The following is a 22,775-nucleotide window of genomic DNA, read 5'->3' as shown; positions in this document are numbered from 1 at the left end:
TTCTAATATATTGGAAGTTTTATGTTATTATGTTGAAGTTTATAAAACCCAAAAATGAAGTTGGAAACATAAAAATACAAAAACATGAAATAAAAAAAGCAGCGACATCGGGTGTTTTGCATACTCGCACCGGGTTTCTTGCATACCCATACATGGTTTTCTAATACTTGACCCGGAAACTAGGTTCTTTTATACCTGCAAATAGGGTATTTAATACCTGTGTACTTAATTCCCGAACACGGTACATTAGGTATGGTTTTCCTGCCCAATATTCGGACCCTAACCCAACCTGGGTATTACCAATACCCGGGGATATATACCTGAACCCGGGTTATGTGCACCTCTAGAACACGAGTTTTTATAGTTAATTGGGCCCATTTTGACATTATCTCAAGCCCAGCAACTCAACACATATAAGCTTCTTCCAGTTGGTTATCCCCCACACCCCGCACACGATCGCACACGATCTGCTGCTATACTTGTTCGCAAATGGATGAGATATCTACACGATTTCATACACGATTTCAACATCACTCAATCATGACTGCTCACAATCAACTCCATAAGGTTTGAATTCAATCGATCCAAATCAGTGCGTTTTGATGTTATACTTCTTTTCAATTTCTATACTTCTCGATTCAATACTTAGGGTTTTTCATTTTATAAACTCGTTTGCAATCATTGATCTTCGAGTTATCACTAGACTTGTTAGTTGATTAGCGGAAGTTAGGGTTCCAAGGGTTTTGTAACAAAATTTGGGGGTTTTTGAGACTGAAATATGCAATCTAGAAGACACGAAGATTTCGCTTCACAATCGTCTTTTGATAGGCGCGGTAGAGACATGGATATCGGTCCAGATGGCTATATTGCGATGTCGCCTCGGTCGATGAGGAGTTGGAGCCCTCGCAGAATGGAGGCGGCTCCGGCGTACTCGGACCGAGCGTTGGCTGGTCGTAGGAGCATCTCGTTAGAAAGGAGGAGAGCTTATGATGATAGTGGTAGAGTTATTAGATCGAGGTCACCGGCTCCCGCGCACTCGGACCGAGCGTTGGCTGGTCGTAGGAGCATCTCGTTAGAAAGGAGGAGAGCTTATGATGATAGTGGTAGAGTTATTAGATCGAGGTCACCGCCTTATATGGAGGCGAAACGAGGACGGCCGTTTTATAAGGATGATTGGGTTAGTGATAGGGATTTGCCGAGTCCGGAACGGCGGTCTAGGTATGAGTTTTTCGAGCGTATGGATAGGGGTCGTGAGGATGTTGAGTATTCTCCTGCAAGGAATGAGTTTGGTTATGGACATGGGTCGACTAGAACGGGTGTACGAGATGTAAGAGATGATAAGTTTGAAGCTAGGAGGTTTGATAGTGGTGTTCGTGAATTACCAAGTCAGAAATCAGCTGTTATGGGTGGTCTATACAAGTCCACTGGAGATGTGGGACCCATCTCCAAACCTGAACCATCTGGGGATCTATCGTCAGCGCCGTTGAACATTGGTTTAGGTCAGATTGGGAAAGAAAGAGTTCATTACCCTGATGTTCGAGACGCGTATTCATTCGATAAGTTCGCATCCGTGAAGCATTATGCGGATGAGGACAAAATTATGGCTCATCCAACTCATTCAAGGGACACCTCTTATTCCAATATGACAGCAATTAGGTCTAAAGAACCGATTGGTGCATCACATTTCAAGGATTACGCAAGAACATCTCCAAGAAAGTCAAGGATTGACCAGTTAGATTATCGAGGTGGGCCAGGTGGCATGCCTTTACCTAGAGACAACTCTCCATTGAACTCGAGGCATATGCCAGAGCCTTTACCTCACTCCAGATATGAACAAAGGCAGCATTTGGACTTTCACCGAAACACTATTGGCGTTAATGATGACATGGCCCCATACCGTGAGGAAAGATTTAGTCCTCCAAGAACCGGGCATCTTGACACTTTCCATCTTCATCCAAGAACACGTGAAAAAGATGAATATTTATACCGATCTGATGAAATCTATGAAAAGATGGATATACATGAGAGAGTGGTTTACAATGGTAGAGATGTATTAAAACCGAATATGTTGGATCGTGTTACACATAGACCAGAAACTTCTGATATGGCTCACAGGAATATGAGTAGTAGACGGTCACTGGACCGTATTCCTTTAACAAGCGCGCATAACATTGGGTTGAGCAGATCACCAGCTGAAAAACGAGAGAGTGCACAGTATCTCGATACTGTTTCTATTCATTCCCGCCTCGGTAGGAAAGTTACGAGGGAAGATGAAATGCCATACATGGGTATGGCACAAGTTCGTGAAACAGAACGTAGATTGGATTACGATTATGATTATAATAGAGGTTTAAGTCCAGGATCTCATAAGGAAAGAATGAAAAGCTTTCGAGGGCTTTTATACGAAAGAGAACGCAAGATGGAGGAACATGATCTTCCGTCATACGACTCATCTAGTAGATATCTGAAGAGGAAAGGCGCAATGGAAGACGAAGAAGATAGGATTCATTCTAGAAACATGATGAGTAGATTGGACGCTGTTTATAGACGGCACAATCGAGACTTTAGAGATGAAGAGTGGATAGATCCGGATGCCGGGCGCTCACGTTTTTCTGAAAGGACACAGAAGGTGTATGATGATGATGATTTCATTTACGATCCTGATGAATTCGTTTATTATTATGATCATGATCATGATCATGATCATGGTCATCATATGAGATTACATACATATGATGATAAGCATGCAAAAGGTTATCCAAGATCCAGTGGTCGGGTCGGGTATAACTCATACTATCCAAATAGAAGAAATGTTCTTCCCAGATGGAAGAACGACAAGGATGCTGACATGTATTCAAGTGCAACTGAGCAGCACGAACCGCATGAAGATACTAAGGAGTTCAAGCAGCTGGTAAATGATTACTTCTTGTCTTTTACAAAAAAGTTGAATGAAAATTCAGTTGTGAGAAGAAGATACATGGAGCAAGGGCGGGGAGGTAGCTTATACTGCATCGTTTGTGGCAGAAGGTCTGTCTTTCTTTTTACAATTTCTTGATAATTTCTGCACCATGATCATTTGTAACTATTTGATCTTGAGGGTTCAGTTACCCACTTACCCCTTTCGTTTTCGGCTTAGGATAACTTGTTAATGTTATTGTTTTTATCGTTTTCCTTTTTAAAACGAAGTGGGTGCATCTATAGGCCACTTATTACTGGTTATTGACTTAATGAAGTCAAGTAAACTCTTGGACAACAACTATTGATGATGTTATAGGCACTAAAGTATATACTTGGACATTGGATGCTCACCAAGAATTGTGCTTCTATTGGATACTTACAAGAGATGTGTGTGATACAAGGGGTCAAGGGGACACATATACCTAAATTGTTGTATATATCTTTCACTTGATGGATATGCCTGCTTTTGGTCTAAAAATCGCTTTAGTGGATAAGAACTAAGACGCGTCGTGATTTCATGAAGCGGATTAAGTGGTCGCTTTTGCATGATGCGCCACTTTTGGCTGAGGTGTCGCTTTGCTTTACAGGTTGCCAGAGCTTCTGTCTAGTAACGGCGTTAGGGTTGAGAGGGGCAAGAGAGAGAAAGAGGGATGTTGAAAGTGATAGGGTCGATGAAGATGGCCTAAGGTTTAGGCCCAGTTAACCTCTTACACTGATAGCCCATTTCTTACACTTTTTTTGACAATCTGGTTTCTCACTTTTTTTTCTTTATTCTTTTTCCTGGTTTTTTTGTTTATTTCTTGAGCTCCTTTAGGTTTTACATGTAGTTTATTAGGTTGCATAATACTGAGCTTCTTAGGTTGTACATAAAGCTTTTTTTGTTTGTGTGTTTTTAAGCTACTTTAGCGCTGTACATATAGTTTGTTTGATTATACACATTAAATCATATGTATTACTTTATTATTTAAATTTTCGGTGTTCAAGTATTAAGTATTAACAATGTTGTATACTATTATCTAGAATTAATCTATAAGTATTATATGAATACTGCCCCCTTATGTACTTGAAGTTTACGCCTCGGCTTTCGGGACCTAAACAATAAGGAGCGCTGATCACTTTTTAAACCCTAGCTTGCAGGAGTTAAGAATATCGAAATTAACAGTTTTGATTTTTTATATATGATGGTCTTTAAATTGGATATTTTGTTTTTTTGTTTCTTTGAGGTTATTTAGTTGTATGTATGGCTTGTTTTGTTGTACATAGAACTTGTTTGGCTGCATATAGATATAAAAAATCTAGAACTAATCTATAAGTTCTTTTATTTTTGGGTGTTTAAGAAGTAACAAAGTAGAAAGTGTCTTTCAAAAATCGAAATTAGTTTAAAAGTATTGTGTGAACGCCAACGTCTCGTGTATGTGAGCCTACATCTTCACCTCGGCTTCCAGGACCCTAAGCTTATATGAATGTCAATGTCTCGCGTATTTGATTATATACGTATCTGTCTTTCTAATGATTCTAAATTATTTCAGCCTCTCAAAAGAGTTTTTAGACGCGCAACGGTTAGCAATGCATGCTTTTATGTCACGCAAGGGTGGGTTGCGGGCTCAACATTTAGGACTCCTCAAGGCATTATGTGTTATGTTTGGTTGGAACAGTGTTCTTCCTTCCGATACTCCTCGATGGTTTCCCGAGACCCTTTCCACCACTGAAGCATCCGCTCAAAAACAAGATCTTATAATCTGGCCTCCAGTTGTCATCGTTCATAACATCTCTATTACTAGCAACAATTCAAACGGTGAGGGACCCATAACTGTAGAAGCACTTGGACAATATCTCCGAGGTATATTATTTTTCTTCAACATTTGTAACAAGTTTAGGGTAGGGATACCGAAAATACCGGTACCGAATTTGAACAAAACTGGATACCAAATACCATACCGAACATATTGGTATGATACGGGTACGGGTATTTCGGTATGGTACCCGCTTTGGTACCACTTTGTTTTTAATTTATTTTTTGATCACTCGTACGGGTGCTAAATGGGTAAAATTGGTACGAGTACCAATACAATACGAGTACCAAATAGGTAAAATCGGTATGAGTACCAACACAATACGGGTACCAAATACGTAAAATCGATACGTGTACCATAAATACATAATACGAAATAAAACATAACATAAAAAACTTTTAATGTTCTATATAAAATTCGGTACCGGTACCCTTTTTTATCCGTACCCATACCGATACCGAAAGTACTGAATACCAAAATCAACAAAACTGGTTATGATACATGTACCGAATACCTAAATCGGTACGGGTACAATATGGGTATGGTACAGGCATTTGGGAAAAAAAGCGCATCTCTCGTTTAGGGGGGTGTCTGGTTTGTGTTATATAACTTGATTAACTGATTAGTGCTATTTGATATCATCTTCGAAAACGAACATCCATACGCCCCGTTTTTCACACAATACTATTAAACTTGTTACTGTTGATATCAGGTGTGGGTTTAAGTGGTGGAAAAGTTAAACTCGGGAAGCCTGCAAACTGCAGCATAATGTTGGTGAAGTTTCTTGGGACATTTTCTGGATTACAAGAAGCTGAAAAGATTCATGAATACTTTTTAAAGAAGAAACATGGAAGGAAATATTTGGAGCAAACGAGTTCCAGCAAGGGGAAGAGCAACCACGAGGAAAGCGCAGAGAAAGAGGCGGAACGGGTGCTGTTCGGGTACATGGGTATTGCGGAAGATCTGGATAAAGTTGACATTGATACCAAACGGAAGTGTTCGATTAAGAGCAAGAAGGAAATTCAAGACATAGCTGATGCTCCTGTGAAACCTGGTGAGTAAGAATAATTAGATCACGAGTTAGAATTTTTTTTTTTTTTTTGTTTTTGAAAAGATGTCTTTTTTATATGATTATTACTTCCTGCAAATCATACTCTAATGTAATGCTAATGCGCTATGCATACTGTTAATGTTTTGTTCGGTTTGAGACCTATAGATCTTTTGTTGAAGTTCAACCTCAGTTATTAGTTGTTATAGCAATACTATTATCATAACTACATTTTTTTTATAATAAATCAAAGAAAGATGCCCTAGTACCAACAAAATTTTCACTGGCATCTTTCTTTAATGGTTAGCTTTTTTTGATAGATAAAAGATTTGATGCCATAGGCAAACATAACACTCGTACGTCGGGTGTGGCACCTGTCTTTAACTGTAACATAGGCAATATTAAATTGCTACGGTTATGGTTCGGATCCTATGCATTATTAAATAAGCATCACAATGCAGATGAGTCTGGTCGAGTGTCAGGTCAAAATGAGCAATTTAACAAAAAAGTTGTTATTTTGGCTTGGGTCAAAATAGTTTGGACTCAAGTTAGTTTGGGTTGAAATGAGTTGTTTTAGAGAAAAAAGTATCTTAACGAGTTCACTCGTTATATTTATAACGTGCACAATGATAGCATCGGTAATGCTTAGCGCAACGAGTGTGGCACGGAAACAATGTTGCTGATAGTGTTGTGGCGGTGGCAAAGGCGAGACGATGGCAATCGACAAAGACAAGACGGTGGTTACGTCAGCAGCAAAGCCGTTTATTATTGTTATTATAGCAAATTGTTTGTTTTTATTGGGTCAAAGATGATTTTAATTTTAAATGGAATCCTACAAGTTAGTTTCAGTATTTTAATTTAGGATGCTAGGTGGCCAAACACAAATTGATTATTTCCATGACAATAAGTTAACTAGGTCAAAATATTAGAATGAATATTGTTGGTTAAATGTCCGCATAGGAAATTGATTATAAGATTTTGATCTTAGAAGTACAGTAGCTACGAACCGAACCACACTCTCTGAAACGAAACCAGGGAGTTTGAAAAAGTGGTGACCGAGGATCCGGACAGCTTATGCATCATCTGGTTTTGGTTGGTCCCGGTTTTGGAACGCTTTGTTCGTTTCTTAAACAGTGCAGGGGAGATACAAAAGAGAGCAGGATTAACAAACAAGAGATAACATAGATGTAAATATAAGCGGACTCGCTACGAGGCTACACAGACTGTCTACAAGCTATTAGCGATTTGAGATCTTTTCTCAAATGACTATCTTCTTTGAAAGTTAAGAAATTTGATGCCGAATGTGAAGACGATGAAAAAGAAAGCCACCCACGCAACATGAGCCACCGCAACATATGGGAGAAAATCGTATTCATATCCCCAAAATTTCTTTATGAAGTTCTTCAACGGAATTGAACCGGCTCCAGGAACTTCAACCAGGTTTTCGTTTTGGCCTAACTGCGATGTAATAAGCCCGTATAAGGTCCACGCCACGGGGTTACCCCAGTAATACCACCGCCACCATATCGGAATTTGCTGCAATATCATTCAGTCTTATTACACTTATGAGAATTTGTTACAGAAATATGAATATTTATTTGGTATATGATTAACAGAACTTGTTTAGGGCTATGAATATGAGTGTCGTACCGGTCTAGGAATCAGAAATCCGGAGAACAAGTTCCAGAAACTAAGGAAGAATGTCATAGTGATCGCAGCGATATGGTAGTTTGGAGTGAGCGCTATAAGCATCATTCCGTATAACGTGAAGTAGATGAAGCACATACATACGAAGAAATAGAACCACATGAACTTTGTAGGCGACCAAGCGAATCCGATCATGTAATAAAGTAGAAGACCATATATAAATGTTTGAATGCAAATGTAAATCACCTCGATCGCCACCTGCAAGCAAAAAATGATTAACATCACTGTAAATTTTGGTTGGTAAATATGAATGTATATATATACACACACACCTGAGCAAATGCATAAGGAAGTGGAGAATACATCCCTGCGGCTTTTTCTCGATAGAAAACCGTCCTTTCTATAGACACTATGGTCTGTGCGGAAGAAGTATTCGTTCCTCCAAGAAACAAAACAGCGGCGTACATAGCGCCAAGCATATTCATCAGATCTTGTTGTCGGCTCCTGTCGGGAAATGCTCATAAGAATAACATATGAAAGTGGACATGATGGTGCAAATTTCTTACGTTTTTTGGCCTTTATCCCAGAAAATTATTCCAAAAACAAGTCCAATGACTGTCGTCATCAAGAACCGAACAGCGTTGTACTGTGGATGTCTCCAGTAAGAAAGTCGTTGCTTCCATAAACATGCATTGCATTGTGTGAAAAACGATTGTGAGTACTTTGTCGCGAAATGCAAGTTCTTGGACCCTGGTGCAGGCGTGCTCAACTCTTTGATGAGATTCTGGTTCCTCCTGTGTGATAAATTCAAGTTTTATCCGACCCAGTTAGTGTACCACCAACTGGGTCGGATAAAACTTTGCCCACAAGGTGTTACAAGTAAAGTACGGATCAGTTACATACGTGTATAGTTCAGAATTGGCAAAGATCGTTGCAAAATCGACACCAAGTTTAGCTTCAACCGAAGAAGAACTGACTTCAAGCATCCAAGTTGCGGGATTCTGACCGTCTTTTATCTTTATAACCCCTGGAATCGACTGAAAACGAAGTTCACGTTAAAACTAACGACAATAAAGGTCTTTTCGACACCGTAATTATCGTCTGTACTAAACTAATTTCCTGCATCACATGTCACACTCACTTGGAAGTATTGGATTAATAGGTGAGAATGGTGTCCAAGAGGTCCGGCATAAATGATCTGACCGCCTCGTTTCATCAATAATAGCTGCAAGAGGTTCGTTTTTATTAAAAAGAACATAAAGTGACAAGATTCTCTAATGAAATACCTTAAGTTAATCAACCTCATCAAACGCTTCGAAAATGTCGATGCTTGGCTGGTGAATAGTGCAGACAACCGTTCTACCTGTATCAACGGTGTTCCTGACAGTACGCATGACAATGGCTGCAGCCCTTGCATCAAGTCCTGACGTCGGCTCGTCCATAAAGATAATGGAAGGGTTAGCCACTAACTCAACCGCTATCGTCAGTCTCTTTCTTTGTTCAGTTGAGAGACCGTCTACTCCTGGCATCCCGACTAGCGAATCCCTTATCGGATTCAACTCGACCAAATTCATAACTTCCTCCACAAACATCTAAACCACACAAAACGACACCCACACTGGTTACACGTTTTCTTAATCCGTATAAAAAAGTATTCACATTGCAAAACTCGAAAACCTTACGTGTCTTGATTCATCGGTTACGTCTGGAGCGAGACGAAGCCACGCAGAATACACAAGCGATTCGTAAACTGTGACATGTGGAGAATGGATGTCGTTTTGTTCACAATATCCACTCACACGCGCAAACGTTTCTTGATTTTTAGGGTACCCGGAAATGCTAATGTTTCCTTCAATACACCCACCAGTCTTTCTTCCGGCTAAAACATCCATCAAAGTTGTTTTTCCGGCACCACTAACACCAACCAATGCTGTCAAAATACCCGGCCTAAACGCACCACTAACATCGTTTAGCAGTTGCAAACGATCCATCTTTATTCCTTGAGCTTTCATCTCCTAACAAACAAATCAATCAAGCTTTTTGTTTTTGTTTCGGGTGCATACTCTACTCGCTATAATGTTTATAAGAACCGGACGTACCGCAGGCATATCAACATAGTAATTGACATGAGAAAATGCAAGTGATAATGGCTGAAATGGAAGCACCATTCCTCTCTTTTTAGCTGCCATTTCTCTATCTGAAATCGATAAGATTTACTTACGAACAAATTTCAATTTTCATCCTTTAAAGAAAACGAGAATATATTTAAAACCTTGATCTTTGGCTGTTCTTCTTTTGTGTTTAGTTTGTTCATCTTGATTTGGGACGACAGTTCTCGAATCTCCAAGAGCTGTTTTTTAAGCATATATTAGAACTTATCCAATTGGCACAGTCGAAAACCATAAAAATCAACTTACGATTCAAATACGTCAATGCTAAAATGAACAAGACGGTAAAGATCAGCGAATACGCAACGAGTGCACCAATGCAAATCCAAAACATATAGTCACTCTTGAACATGCCTCTAGAACTAAGTATAACTCTTCCTACCGTTGATTCGTTGATTCTTGGATCAGGATTCGGCTGCAACATACAAACGTGCGGAAATTGGTACAAGTTAAACAGAAGTTCAAATAACTAGTTACTGTTGAGCTTACAGTGTTCCATCTATCGTCTAAAAACTCATTGATCGCGATGGCATTCTGCCCATACATCATGGGAGACATGTAATAACCCCATATCATCCATGAATCAATGTCATCTGTAAGCAATGTCCACAAACACTTACATTTAACTAAATAAATATGAAATCTTCACAACTATAGTTTGTCTGATAGCATGTCTATGATAGATGTATAGTGTTATATATTGTTATATAGTGTCATATACTGTTACATAGTGTTATATGGTGTTATATGGTGTTACATATTGTTATACGGTGTTTATATGGTGTTATATAGTGTTATATATAATGTTATAATACACTTCTCACACTTCTGGATTAATGTACATGATCCCTACCCTCCTAAATAATATCAATTATATTGAATTCCCTATAAATATGCTAACAAGCAATTAATTCTTTATTTGGATCTTTCTTTTGTTTTCAATGTGCTGATTCAGAAAAGTGCGTGCTGATATCATTTAAATATGTGCTAAAATCAATTATCTTAATTAATTTTCATGTGCTAATATAATTCAAAAGTGCTACTTTTATGTATGTATTGTTTTGGTATGTGCTAATTTAACTTTTTTTAAGTGCTAGGATATGTTCTTACGGTTTGTAGGATAAATATGGTTTGTACCGGAACCAGTTGTATAGAAAAATAGTCTTTAAGCATGTAAAGTATTAACTTCATTTACTTTCAGTTTCACACCAATCAGCCGAACACATGAAAATGAAGCTTCCGCAAGTTGTTTCGTCGTTATTTTAAACGATGAACTCAATCACATTATGTTGTATTATTTTAAATTGTAAAAGTTTTAATTTACCCGTATTTTTCAACATATATGTAATCATAATTGCATGTTATTTTCGTAAATTATACGACAACCTTAAAATAATAGCAAGGGTGTTACAAAATTGATTTCTACACAAATAAATTTACTTCCTTACATGTTTATAAGTATACATTTTTGTACAATATAAGTGTGACGTTTTATATTTCACACGTGTTATATAGATGTAAACAACGTGAGAAAACTTCACAAAATTTTCTAATTCTTGTAAGAAAGTGCGTGCAAATCGCTATATTGCAAGTAATAATGACAAGGAAATTAACCGAATACTAACCTTTTGATACAATGAATCCGCCTAGTATGAAGATTACTAGCAGCGTAAAGGTAGCAAGCGCATTTGCGACCACCTGTCTTCTCCCAATCGAAGCAAGCAACCGGAAGAGACACAAAGCCATTTGGTGCACACAGATATATGTCAAAAGTTGTTTAAAAAACCTGTCAACCGAAGGCGCGAACCCAATGGTGTAATATGTTATAACAGTCCATAGGGTAGACTCAATGACGGATATAGGAATCTTTAGAAGCCAAATAGGGATCACAAAGACCCACACCGGGTAAAACAAAGCATCCCTTTGTTTATAGAACACAGGAAGCCTCATAACGGTGAGCGCGAGCTCTGCCGTACCATTAAACATCACATTAAGAAGACTAAAGAACAATGCACCCAAGAATTTTCCACCATCTTTTAGCTGACCACTTTTCATAGTTGTTCTATAGAACAAAGTGAATGCGATGATTGACAACAATGTAATCTGGCACGTCTTAAATATGTACAAAAAAGCGTTTCGCTTCATTAGCAACGATTCCCTTGCTAAATTCGTCTTTAAAAGATCCAAACTGGATATACCGTATTTCTCTTTTGCCAAAGCGGCAGGGTGAGCATTGGTCATGTCGTAAGGACTCGCAAGACTGTTATAAAGATTATGGCCGAGTTGGGAGTGAGTGAACAGCTGCGTAAACTCGTGTGTAGAGATGAATCGGTAAGGTTCATCTTTCTTCAACCAGTACTGTTCTTGATCTTTTTTTGAAGTAACTTCTTGTAAAAAATCTGCAACCCCTTTTCTTTTTGGGCATTTGAATCCTACATTTTCGAAGAACTCAAGTACATTTTCGCAAGGCCCTTGATACACAATTCGACCCTCTGAAAGGAGTATAATATCATCAAATAACTCGAATGTTTCAGGTGCAGGTTGTAGAAGAGAGATGACCATGGTTGCATCCATGGTATGAACCATATGTTTTAAGTGGTTAACGATTTGATAAGTAGTCGAACTGTCCAAACCAGTTGAAATTTCATCCATGAAGAACACTTTTGCAGGCCCTACTAACATTTCTCCTACAATCATTAAATAACAAAGTAATTTTTCCATCAACAAACACACTTATAAATGAGTATCAAAAGTGTTCACATATACATGCATTGAAATAAATTGCATAAGAAATTTAGTGTGATGCACTTATAATTGTAGAAAATAACTTTGGTACTTGGAAGGGTGTGAAGATATAAAGTTTAATACGGAACAATTTGTTTATAACATCTTTGATTTACACAATAGCACGAAACTTCTTATGTATTTCCACTTGTATATATGTAAACAACTTTAACAAAGTTCAATATTAAGCTATGCATAAAGATACATGTATAATTAGCATATTTGGTATAGTGTTTAGGGTAGAGGATCCTGTACATTAATCCAGAATTGTGAGAAGTGTATTATAACATTATATATAACACTATATAACACCATATAAACACCGTATAACACTATGTATCACCATATAACACCATATAACACTATGTAACACTATATAATAAATATAACACTATATTTTGTCTGATAGCATGTTTATGATAGATGTATAATGTTATATATTGTTATATAGTGTTACATAGTGTTATACGGTGTTTATATGGTGTTATATAGTGTTATATATAGTGTTATAATACACTTCTCACACTTCTGAATTAATGTACACTATCCCTACCCGTTTAGAAGCATAAGCAAGTACATATGCAAGTAATATTTGCATACCAGTAGTCACACGTTTCTTTTCTCCACCAGAGATTCCTCTTCGCATCTGATCGCCGACCAAGATATCGGCACACGTATCTAAGCCAAGAATCTGCATCAACTTATTGTTTTTAGTAACTCAAACTCGACAACGAACAAAATAAAAACGAGCTAGCTAAACCTTGAGAACATAGTCAGAAACCAAACTAGGTTCCTGTCCAGCCATTGAATATGTGGCTTTCATGAAAGCGTCGATATCAGGATCCGGTGTGATCCCTGCTTCTTGCTCACGTCTCAACACATCTACCAAGAGATCAAATCTAGTTCCTACACCAAGGCAACGTGCAGCAAAATCAAACGTCTCCTGAACAGTCATCTCACCATGGTGGACATCGTATTCGCTAATATAGGCGCAAGTTCTTTGAGGAATGAATTCTGATAATTTATGACCACAATAAGTAACTTCTCCTGTTTGTCTTAGATCTTTTTGTAGTACTCCAGCAAGTGTTCTTAGGAATGTTGTTTTCCCAGATCCTGGATGTCCAAGAAGTAGTGTCATCCTGAAAATCCAAAACCCTTTTAATTAACTCAGTTTTCACAAGAATATAATGCTTAAGGAGATGTTTATTAAGTAGTATTCTTTGAAACTGAATATTGTTGGGAATTTTTTAGAAACAAATCCAAAACCCCATTGCTTAGGAGCTTCGCCCCTAAGAACCAAACAAGTAAAATCATAGTAAACTCAAACAAACGTGTATTTCGACACTCTACTAACTTATTTGATGTATATTATAATGCACATTGATCAACAAGTCAATTCAGTTACACTAAAATGATCATAAAATTATGAAACTACATGAGTTCACCATTGTGAACTCACCAAGTTTGGTGATAGGGGAAGCAAACTCCAAGTTGATTAATTTACTTTTTTTTTTCAGTTTTCCATTTAACATACAATTTTTTTTCTTTAATAATTATGTTCCATAGTTTTTTAACTCTAAATACAAAATTTTTCTTAGTTTTTTTCTTGTTGACATCCAATATAAATATTATTAATATCGAGCTGTATTCAAAATATTTTTTTTTTCATTTTTACGAGATTAAAAAATATTTTATTGTGAATACAACTCAACTTTTAATAAAATTTATATTGGAATATAAAAAATAGAGTAAATTACGGTTTTTCGTCCCTGTCATTTATACCGAATTGCTTCAATTTACAAATCAAAAAATTCTTGTAAAAACACATATAGGTTTCATTTCATTGCATTTTTAGTCCTCATGACTAACACCCATCCACATCCTCTTTAAATATTGGTCATATGACAAACATGTCATGGGTAAAATGGTCTTTTCACGTCCATAGAGACCAAAACAACACTTTATTCTATTTTTATATTACATAACGAGTTAACCTCTTTAATGTAAACAACTTTTTTTTTTCTTTCAAATTTTGATCATTTAACTCTAAAAGTTATAGCATAGATAATTTATATGTATAACATTTATAGCATGGATAATTTATATTTATAATATTTATATATTTTTTTAAATTTTCAAAGCATGTTATAAAACTAAAACTAATACAGTTACAGAAACAGTCAAATGACTAAAGAATGACTAGTTAATAAAAACGATAATACGAACTCAAGAACAAAGTTCTTTATATGAATAATCAATAAAAACTACTCTAAACAAAACACAAACCCAATGCTTATAGGACTTCTAAAACCTAGAAATAACTAACTAATGGATAAACATAAATATGTTGGACATCCGAATCATTCTTATCATATGCATACGAATATGCAAATGCAGCGGAAGGTTTTACATAGTTTGCAGACATAGTGATACGAATATCCAGATCAAGAATTGATGCAGAATATACAGAGGACATTTAAGAGAATAAAGTGGACAATTTCGGTTGATAGAAAGTGTCTTGATATCCGACATTGTTGCTGGTAACATGAATAAATACATATGAGTTTGGCGGTTCGATTTTTTGGCGGGTAACTGTCAAAGACAATTATTTGAAATCGTTTGCCCCGCTTATCAACCGATTATTACAAAACCATATCATCCATTAGTCAAATACTTATCATACGTAATACTACTTATAAGTTCAAATAATAATTAAACTAATAAACATAACTAAGTTTAATATTTCTAACATAACCCCCTTAAACTTGGTTATGTTTTAGTGCCTGATTCATGACGCTTCGGTTAGCTTCCTCGACGGCCCATTTTGCATGATTGAAGTTGAACCTTTTCCGGTCGTCATCATCTATCCCAGCAAAGAATGCAGCATGTGTTGACTCAGCACCCTTATGATCCTCACCTGCAGTAACATCCCGGCCCATATCTGAACTCTTTGTCTTCCTGTGACATCGTTGAGAAGATTCAGCCCCTTCATTCACCACATCTTTCACATGCACTTTCTCATGTACCGTTTTATATTTATAATAGTATTCCAGAACATCTAGGTACATAGCGTATACAATCCTCATGTAGTCACCATCTTTATATTCAAATCCCAGATCTTTGGCTATGATTGGCCATATGTTTTCTGTAGTGACTTCTCAGTATCCGCCATCCTTTGTCACCAACATGTATAGACTTAACAGATCTATCTTTCTTTTATCCAAAGAGTAGGGTGGGACTGGTCTAGAATTGATTCCTAAATATTCGTTCAGGAACCAACGGATCATCTCTTCAAATTTCTTTTGCAGATCAAGTTTATACTTGAATACGTATTCTCGGTCATCAAGCATATTGATCAAGGCTTTGCAATCACCAAATTCATGAAATTCTAATGCTTTTAATATCATTAAATTCCAATCAACTTCATCTTTATCCAAAACATTCAGTGTTTCGAAATAAGAATTCAAATAATCGTTTTTGAATTCATCGTCTATGCCGCACATGTCTTGCAGCCTCCTTTTCTCCTTTAATCCCAGTTCCTCCTCCTTCGTCAACCCAGTCATATCGTTTATAGTATTTACCACCGGAGATGAAAACATAGGGAAGATTTTACATGAATCACCGGATCGTCGGACCGTGAAACCTTGAAGTGTTAATTGTTCAAGACTTAGAACGTTTCGGTCGATATCCGATGAATAAAATACACTGGGAATTCGCAGTGTTTCGTTCCCTGTTTTCATCTCCACACTTCCTACTCCACGAATGAATAAAAAATTATTCATTCCGGATCTTGTTTCGACACCCATTATATGTTTTACCCTTTTGAAAACATCGATATTACCCACAAAATGATGATTGAATGTTGGATTAACATACCAGATTTCATTCCATTGTCCACCATCAGTATCGGTGACAATCATCTCCTCTCGGCAGTGCACATCATCATTCTGCGTTCTGATTCCGGCATTAATTGCTTGTCTAATCAGTTGCATCTCTTCGTCGTTCTCCTTGGTCTTACACGTATAAATCTGGTGTCCAGGCAAATGACAGTAGTAACATAATCTTTCACGCGGGATTCGGCGTTTTTTCTCATTTTTCTCATCAACACAGTGTTGACAAGGCATAGAGGTTGCAGTGGGTTTAACTTCTTCATCGAATCCTGTAGTGGCTCTGATACCACTATGTTGGACATCCGAATCATTCTTATCATATGCATACGAATATGCAAATGCAGCGGAAGGTTTTACATAGTTTGCAGACATAGTGATATGAATATCCAGATCAAGAATTGATGCAGAATATACAGAGGACAATCAAGAGAATAAAGTGGACAATTTCGGTTGATAGAAACTGTCTTGATATCCGACATTGTTGCCGGTAACATGAATAAATACATATGAATTTGGCGGTTCGATTTTTTGGCGGGTAACTGTCAAAGACAGTTATTTGAAATCGTTTGCCCCGCTTATCAACCGATTATTACAAAACCATATCATCCATTAGTCAAATACTTATCATACGTAATACTACTTATAAGTTCAAATAATAATTAAACTAATAAACATAACTAAGTTTAATATTTCTAACAAAATAAACGATAGAGTAAAATGCCAAAATTGTTCTTGAGGTTTGGTCACTTTTGTCACTTCAGTCTAAAAATGAAACCTTTTGTAACTGGACCCTTGAGGTTCCATTTTTGTGCAATTTCCATCTAAATCACCAACTCAGTTAAAATGTATCGTTAACTCCCATAGACAATTTGGTAATTCTCAAACCCCAGGGACGATTTTAGCACTTTCCCATTTATTCTTTTGTTTTTTAATTTTATAAATTTTATTTTTAAAATAAAACTAATTATAAATAATATATATACACACACACATTTATATATTTACACACTTATTTTTTTAATTTTCTTTTTCACCTTTAATAAAAGAATAATAAATTAATGATATTTGGTACGACAGGAGAGACAAGTGGTACTGATGTTTGGTACGACGGGGGGAGATAAGGTACGAGTGCCGAGATAGACGGGGTGGTTGTGGCGGCAAAAGGAGTGATGGAGGTGGAGGTGGAGGTGGAGGTGAAGAAGAGTAAAGGATGGAAGAAAAAGGGTGTGTATATGGTGGTGGAGCTTGAATGAAAACTAAGTAGGGGTCGGACTCTTAAAAATTCAATATTTTACACTAAAAAAATTCAGAAATTTTCGGTAAAATTATCACGACGAGCGAAAAATCGATGAGGGTCGGGCTACCCCTGCCCAATAAAGCTTCGCCAATGTGTGTATTTGTATAAAATTATAAATGTGTGTATATAATTTTACGGTTAATTTATTATTTTTTTATTTTAAAGATAAAAAATAATTTATAAAAATAAGTGTGCACATACGATTGTGTGTGTATGTATTATTATTATTATTATTATTTTTTGTTTTTTATATAAAAAATAAAATTAAAAAACAAAAGAATAAATTGCTAAATTGCTGAAATCATCCCTGAAGTTTGGGAATTGCCAAAATCGTCCATGAGTTAATAATACATTTTAACTGAGTTGGTGAATTGGATGGAAATGACAACAAAAAAGAAATCTCAGAGTTCCAACTACAAAAAGTTTATTTTTGAATTGAAGTGATAAAAGTGACCAAAACTTAAAGGACAATTTTGACATTTTACACTAAAACACAATTGTGTTGTAAAACTAAAACTATTGTATTATTATAGATCACATTCATTTTAACTGAGTTAGTGATTTGGATGAAAATAACAACAAAAAAGAAACCTCAGTGTTCCAATTACAAAAAATTTATTTTTGAATTGAAGTGATAAAAATAACCAAAACTTAAAGGACAATTTTGGCATTTTACACTAAAACACAATTGTGTTGTAAAACTAAAACTATTGTATTATAGATCACAATTGTGTTAGGACTAGATCTTTGACACAATTAGTTAATCGTCCATATCAATTAAATCTCAAAGTTCAAACCTCTAAATTTAATCAATATTCGTAAGAAACTTGACTAGAAAAACGGAATGAAGTACATTGTTCATGTTTAGGACTAGGAAAAGTCAAAGGGTAAAAGGAAGAAGACTTTTTTCTGCAAAGTCCATTTATTTTTTGATATTAAAATCATGCATGAAATAAATAAATAAATAAATCTTAAATCGGTCAATTTTTTTTTTCAACGGCAAATTTGGATCACTGACGGACCATTGGAGTATCATCGTGCCACCAGTAGAACCACCCGATCATATCCATCTCCACTAGGCATAATGCCTATACATTGGAGTATCATCGTGCCACCAGTAGAACCACCCGATCATATCCATCTCCACTAGGCATAATGCCTATACACCAATTCAGGAGGAAACCCAATAAATATGGGAAAACCCCCTTTATGGGAATCGAACTCAGGACCTACTGGTACCAAAGTCTTATCCCACCCCCAAGATACCACTAGGCTATAAAGCCATGGACGGTCAATTACGCACCAATACTTGACACAACATGGTTAGATACTCGTGTAAATGATAACCGTTGAAGTTTGGAAGTTGAGATGATTGTTTTATCATTATTGTAACAAGCGTGTGGTCTTTCTTTTTTCTACTTTTGCTTTGTCTTAAATGTGATATTGATAAGCAGCCAGTGTTTTCACCTAATTATTAATTTAAATTAACAAAGAGTTGTTTTGATACGTATTTCTCTTACACCTATCACTAAATATATTTTATTCCTACACACGACACCTTTTCGTCCATCAATAGTTTGTCACTAGAATCATGATTTATTTTTTTCTTTCTTCCACTTATTGCTTGTGAGAAAAATTACTCACTTTTTAACATTTATCTTTGGGCAAGCATGGTAAAAAAGATGGAGGAAGACATTATGTATAGAGAAAGAAAAATATAATTTGATTATTTAGTTAAATGATCAAAATTCGAATTAGAAGTTGTAAATATTTTACGTAAGGAATTGACTAGATATATGTGATATAAAAATAAAGTAAATTGTTGTTTTGGTGTGAAAAGACCATTTTACCATCATATGGTTGTCATGTGATCATCATTTAAAAGGGATGTGGATGGGTGTTAGCATGGTTGCAAAAGTTGCTAGGCGCTCACTAGTCGGTTGACCGGGAAGTTGAGAGTACTCGGCTTAGGCGGAGAGTACTCGGGGAGTACTCGGACATGCTTAATTATAAAGAAATTAGTTTTCGGGAAATTATAGATATGTCAAATATCCTATAATTACTAATATTTATAACAAAAATACGTGAATATCAATATAAATAAGAGTAAACTGCCATTTTGGTCCCTGTGGTTTGGTCAATTTTGCCACTTTAGTCCAAAACTCAAACTTTTTACATCTGGGTCCCTGTGGTTTCAGTTTTATTGCCATTTTGGTCCAAAAATGAAATCAGGTCATATTTGTCTTATAAAATCCTGTTATTTTGTCATTTTCTGTAGGGGCAAAATGATCATTTCTTTTTTATAAATAAATACCATATTTTATAAGACAAATATGACCTGATTTGCCCCTGAGAAAAATGACAAAATTGCAGGATTTTATAAGACAAGTATGACCTGATTTCATTTTTGGACCAAAATGGCAATAAAACTGAAACCACAGGACCCAGATGCAAAAGGTTTGACTTTTGGACTAAAGTGGCAAAAGTAACCAAACCTCAGGGACCAAAATGGCAGTTTACTCTATAAATAAAAAAATACGTGTTCAAATAGTAAAGTGTTTCAAAAATTGATATTCATTCCTTCAAAAATGATATTTATTCTTTAATATGATAGACATAAGAATTACGTTTTATTTTTTTTAATCAAACTCGACCCGAGTTGACCTCCTAGATCCGATTTTGGCAAAGTTGACCGTGTTTTATCGATTTCAAGTAATTAATCGGAGATGAAGAAAGTCATCTCGACAACCTACCTTGTAGCGATTACTCGGTATTGGAAACCTTGTTTTACAACATTGGGTGTTATAGCAATTTGGTATAAACTATAGGGAACAAAACAACAATTTACTCAAAAATTAAATAAAACTATGTATTTAGATTTTTTTTAATAAGCAAAAGTTAATAAAGAAAAACTCAAATTATTGTTAAATGAAATACTAAAAAGAAAAAGGAACATCAGTTTAATTAATTTGGAGTTGGGTGTTAGCAAAGTTGGTGAGTATGCTACACCCACCAAAATTCACTTAATTACCTTGAAGTGTTTGGTGGTTTTCTTGACCACCTAGTGTTTTATTGAACGATTAACAAAGCATGATTATTTGGGTAAACCTAATGACAAAAGGCTGTCTATACCCATAAGGAAACTCATCGTTTGAATACCCACTATAATAAAACTCCTGACTCAACCCAGAGTATTTTTCTTAAGGCGAGACTCAAACTTATGACCTTAACTGAAGACCATGATACTGCTAATGCACCAGAAGGTCATTCACAGGCCTAGTTCAACAAGAAATGTTAATGTTTAATGTTATAGTAATCAAAACAGTAAAAAAAAAATATTCTCTGAATGTGTTTATGTTTAAATTTGTAGTAATTAGATAATAGAGTATGACATGTTTTAATATAAATATTAAGCAGATAGTTAGAAAGTTGTTTGCCTAGAAATTAAAACTGCTTGTAATTATTATTTTCAAAAAAGCAAATCCGAACACCCTTAAATCTATTTGCAGAGCTTCAAACATACCTTGATGGTTTCACTATTCCACTCACATCTTGTAATATTTTGTGCACCTTTTTGTTTGATGGAACAACCCTAATGACTTGAAGAAACGACTATTAACAACACAAATGCAACAAAATCAATACAAATAATAAAATTACTTGATAATTATGATAATCTTGAAACACATTTGACATACCTCTATGACATTAAGGGTGGCATTTAACAAAGTTGGTAGTGCTCTAGACCCTATGAACACATCTCCTTCAACTGATAGATTCTTGTAACACACTTCAATCTTTGGAATTTTGATCCCAACTCTGGTTAAATTACATCATGGTAACTTTATACTCAAATTGTTGAAGAAAGGTAAAAAGAATATTATCCTTTGAAAATGGATTGGATAATTCACCTGTCAATCCTTTCTCGAATACGCATAAGAAAGCTTTCGTGATCTTCTTCGATAAGCTTAAGCATGTTCTCGATAATCTGCTTCTTATCTGGATGATCAATATGTGTGCTTCCGGTTCCTGGATTTTCATGAACTTGATTCAACATTTTATTCTTTGAACTTTCATAGGTAGGAAAGTTAGTTTGAGTTCACTTGCTTGTCCCCATGAAAAGAAATCCTGAGTCCGTCACTACTTGAGTGAGCATGATAATCAGAGAAAATATTATTAGTTAGAGTTTATTGTATAATCATTACCATAACTAAAATATATGATTAGATAAAGTTCACTTTTTAATTATCATATAGTTCTACTCCTATAAATAGTTGATCAATAATTAGCAATAGCTTACGGATTTTTCGTTATCGAAACACCATTTATATTCATCTCAGAATTAAAGCCAGCCAAGAGCATAACAAATATAAAAGAAAAAGGACAAGAAATTATAAAAGAAAAGGAACTTACAGAACAACAAAATGGAAGTGACTGAGTAGAAGAAATAAATTTATGGTGGATGGCATATGCTGAGATGTAAGAAGATCTCAAGTACTTCTTATCCTGTGGTGACTCAATAAATTGGTGGGGTCTGTATATGGTTGCCTTTATTATTAGCATTTATACATAACATGCATCTTGATTCAACCAGAAAAGGTTTCAACTATTGTCACACAACTTGTATTGTTGTGTTTAATTTTAATTTACTGGCTTTGTAACTTTTTTATTCGGGAGCTCGGAATGTTCCAACTCCTGGCTAGTTGTGTTGTTGGTGTTTGTGTTTAATAAAATAAAATGTCTCACAGAGTTTAAGAAAAACTTGTCACATAACTTGTACGTTGGTTGTCTTCAGACAAGAAGATATACTTAGGGAACAAATGATGATACATATCTAATTTAATCAAACTTATTACTTCTAATAATGACACATGTCATTCTCTCCTTCAACCTCATAAATTTTATTTATATTTTTAATAAATTTCTTTTAATATTAATATTAACTAGGATTACGACCCGCCGCAATGCGGCAGGGATGCTTTATTTATAACTAAGTCGATATACGACCCACACGTTGTGTTAAACCTGTCAAACGGGGTAAAAATAGATGATGTAAAAACGTTCACCCACACACGCACGTTGCGTCGTGTTAATTCGCAAAATTTAGAACGAAACGTAAAAACGTTAAGCCAAAGACGCACGTTGTGATGTGTTAAGTCACAAAATTTAGAACCAAGCATAGAGCGCAAA

The 22,775-nt window shown here is 35.7% G+C and overlaps 2 protein-coding genes across 5 annotated transcripts; one reads left to right on the top strand and one right to left on the bottom strand.

Annotated features, from left to right (window-relative positions):
• Positions 1-401: 401 nt before the first annotated feature.
• Positions 402-5,995, top strand: LOC110872382. Of its 3 annotated transcripts, none has more exons than XM_035976519.1 (4): positions 402-950; positions 1,056-3,027; positions 4,488-4,798; positions 5,464-5,995. In XM_035976519.1, the coding sequence occupies exons 1-4, from the start codon at positions 779-781 to the stop codon at positions 5,811-5,813; spliced, it is 2,805 nt and encodes a 934-aa protein (XP_035832412.1). In that variant the 5' UTR covers positions 402-778; the 3' UTR covers positions 5,814-5,995. The 3 variants fall into 3 exon arrangements, with proteins under 3 accessions (XP_035832412.1, XP_021976857.1, XP_021976856.1); XM_022121165.2 differs by having other exon boundaries at positions 402-1,017; positions 1,123-3,027; XM_022121164.2 differs by having other exon boundaries at positions 402-3,027.
• Positions 5,996-6,961: 966 nt separating this feature from the next.
• On the bottom strand, positions 6,962-22,114 carry LOC110872381 (pleiotropic drug resistance protein 2). 2 transcript variants are annotated; one of them, XM_022121162.2, is made up of 19 exons: positions 21,999-22,114; positions 21,497-21,725; positions 21,284-21,404; positions 21,109-21,197; positions 13,159-13,537; positions 12,999-13,089; positions 11,240-12,301; positions 10,104-10,207; positions 9,864-10,029; positions 9,719-9,796; positions 9,546-9,643; positions 9,129-9,461; positions 8,748-9,038; positions 8,588-8,671; positions 8,350-8,483; positions 8,013-8,240; positions 7,779-7,950; positions 7,450-7,704; positions 6,962-7,335 (listed from the first exon to the last, which is right to left on the bottom strand). In XM_022121162.2, the coding sequence occupies exons 2-19, from the start codon at positions 21,640-21,642 to the stop codon at positions 7,066-7,068; spliced, it is 4,101 nt and encodes a 1,366-aa protein (XP_021976854.1). In that variant the 5' UTR covers positions 21,643-21,725; positions 21,999-22,114; the 3' UTR covers positions 6,962-7,065. The 2 variants fall into 2 exon arrangements, with proteins under 2 accessions (XP_021976854.1, XP_035832411.1); XM_035976518.1 differs by lacking the exon at positions 21,999-22,114 and adding an exon at positions 21,886-21,952.
• Between the last annotated feature and the right edge of the window lie 661 nt (positions 22,115-22,775).

Source organism: Helianthus annuus, chromosome 8, assembly GCF_002127325.2.
Source record: "Helianthus annuus cultivar XRQ/B chromosome 8, HanXRQr2.0-SUNRISE, whole genome shotgun sequence".
Classification (NCBI taxonomy): Eukaryota; Viridiplantae; Streptophyta; class Magnoliopsida; order Asterales; family Asteraceae; genus Helianthus; species Helianthus annuus.
The sequence above is the reverse complement of the archived record's forward strand: the minus strand, read 5'-3'. Positions and strand labels throughout refer to the sequence as shown.

What these genes read in the sequence shown, in the direction of transcription:
- LOC110872382 (XM_022121164.2), top strand. Translation starts at nt 779, where the DNA reads ATGCAATCTAGAAGACACGAAGATTTCGCTTCACAATCGTCTTTTGAT. An exon ending in TGCATCGTTTGTGGCAGAAG is followed by an intron (nt 3,028 to 4,487) that starts GTCTGTCTTTCT and finishes AAATTATTTCAG; the next exon opens with CCTCTCAAAAGAGTTTTTAG. An exon ending in ACTTGGACAATATCTCCGAG is followed by an intron (nt 4,799 to 5,463) that starts GTATATTATTTT and finishes TGTTGATATCAG; the next exon opens with GTGTGGGTTTAAGTGGTGGA.
- LOC110872381 (XM_022121162.2), bottom strand. Translation starts at nt 21,642, where the DNA reads ATGTTGAATCAAGTTCATGAAAATCCAGGAACCGGAAGCACACATATT. An exon ending in TTTTCGAAGCGTTTGATGAG is followed by an intron (nt 8,672 to 8,747) that starts GTTGATTAACTT and finishes AACCTCTTGCAG; the next exon opens with CTATTATTGATGAAACGAGG. An exon ending in GATTTCTGATTCCTAGACCG is followed by an intron (nt 7,336 to 7,449) that starts GTACGACACTCA and finishes ATGATATTGCAG; the next exon opens with CAAATTCCGATATGGTGGCG.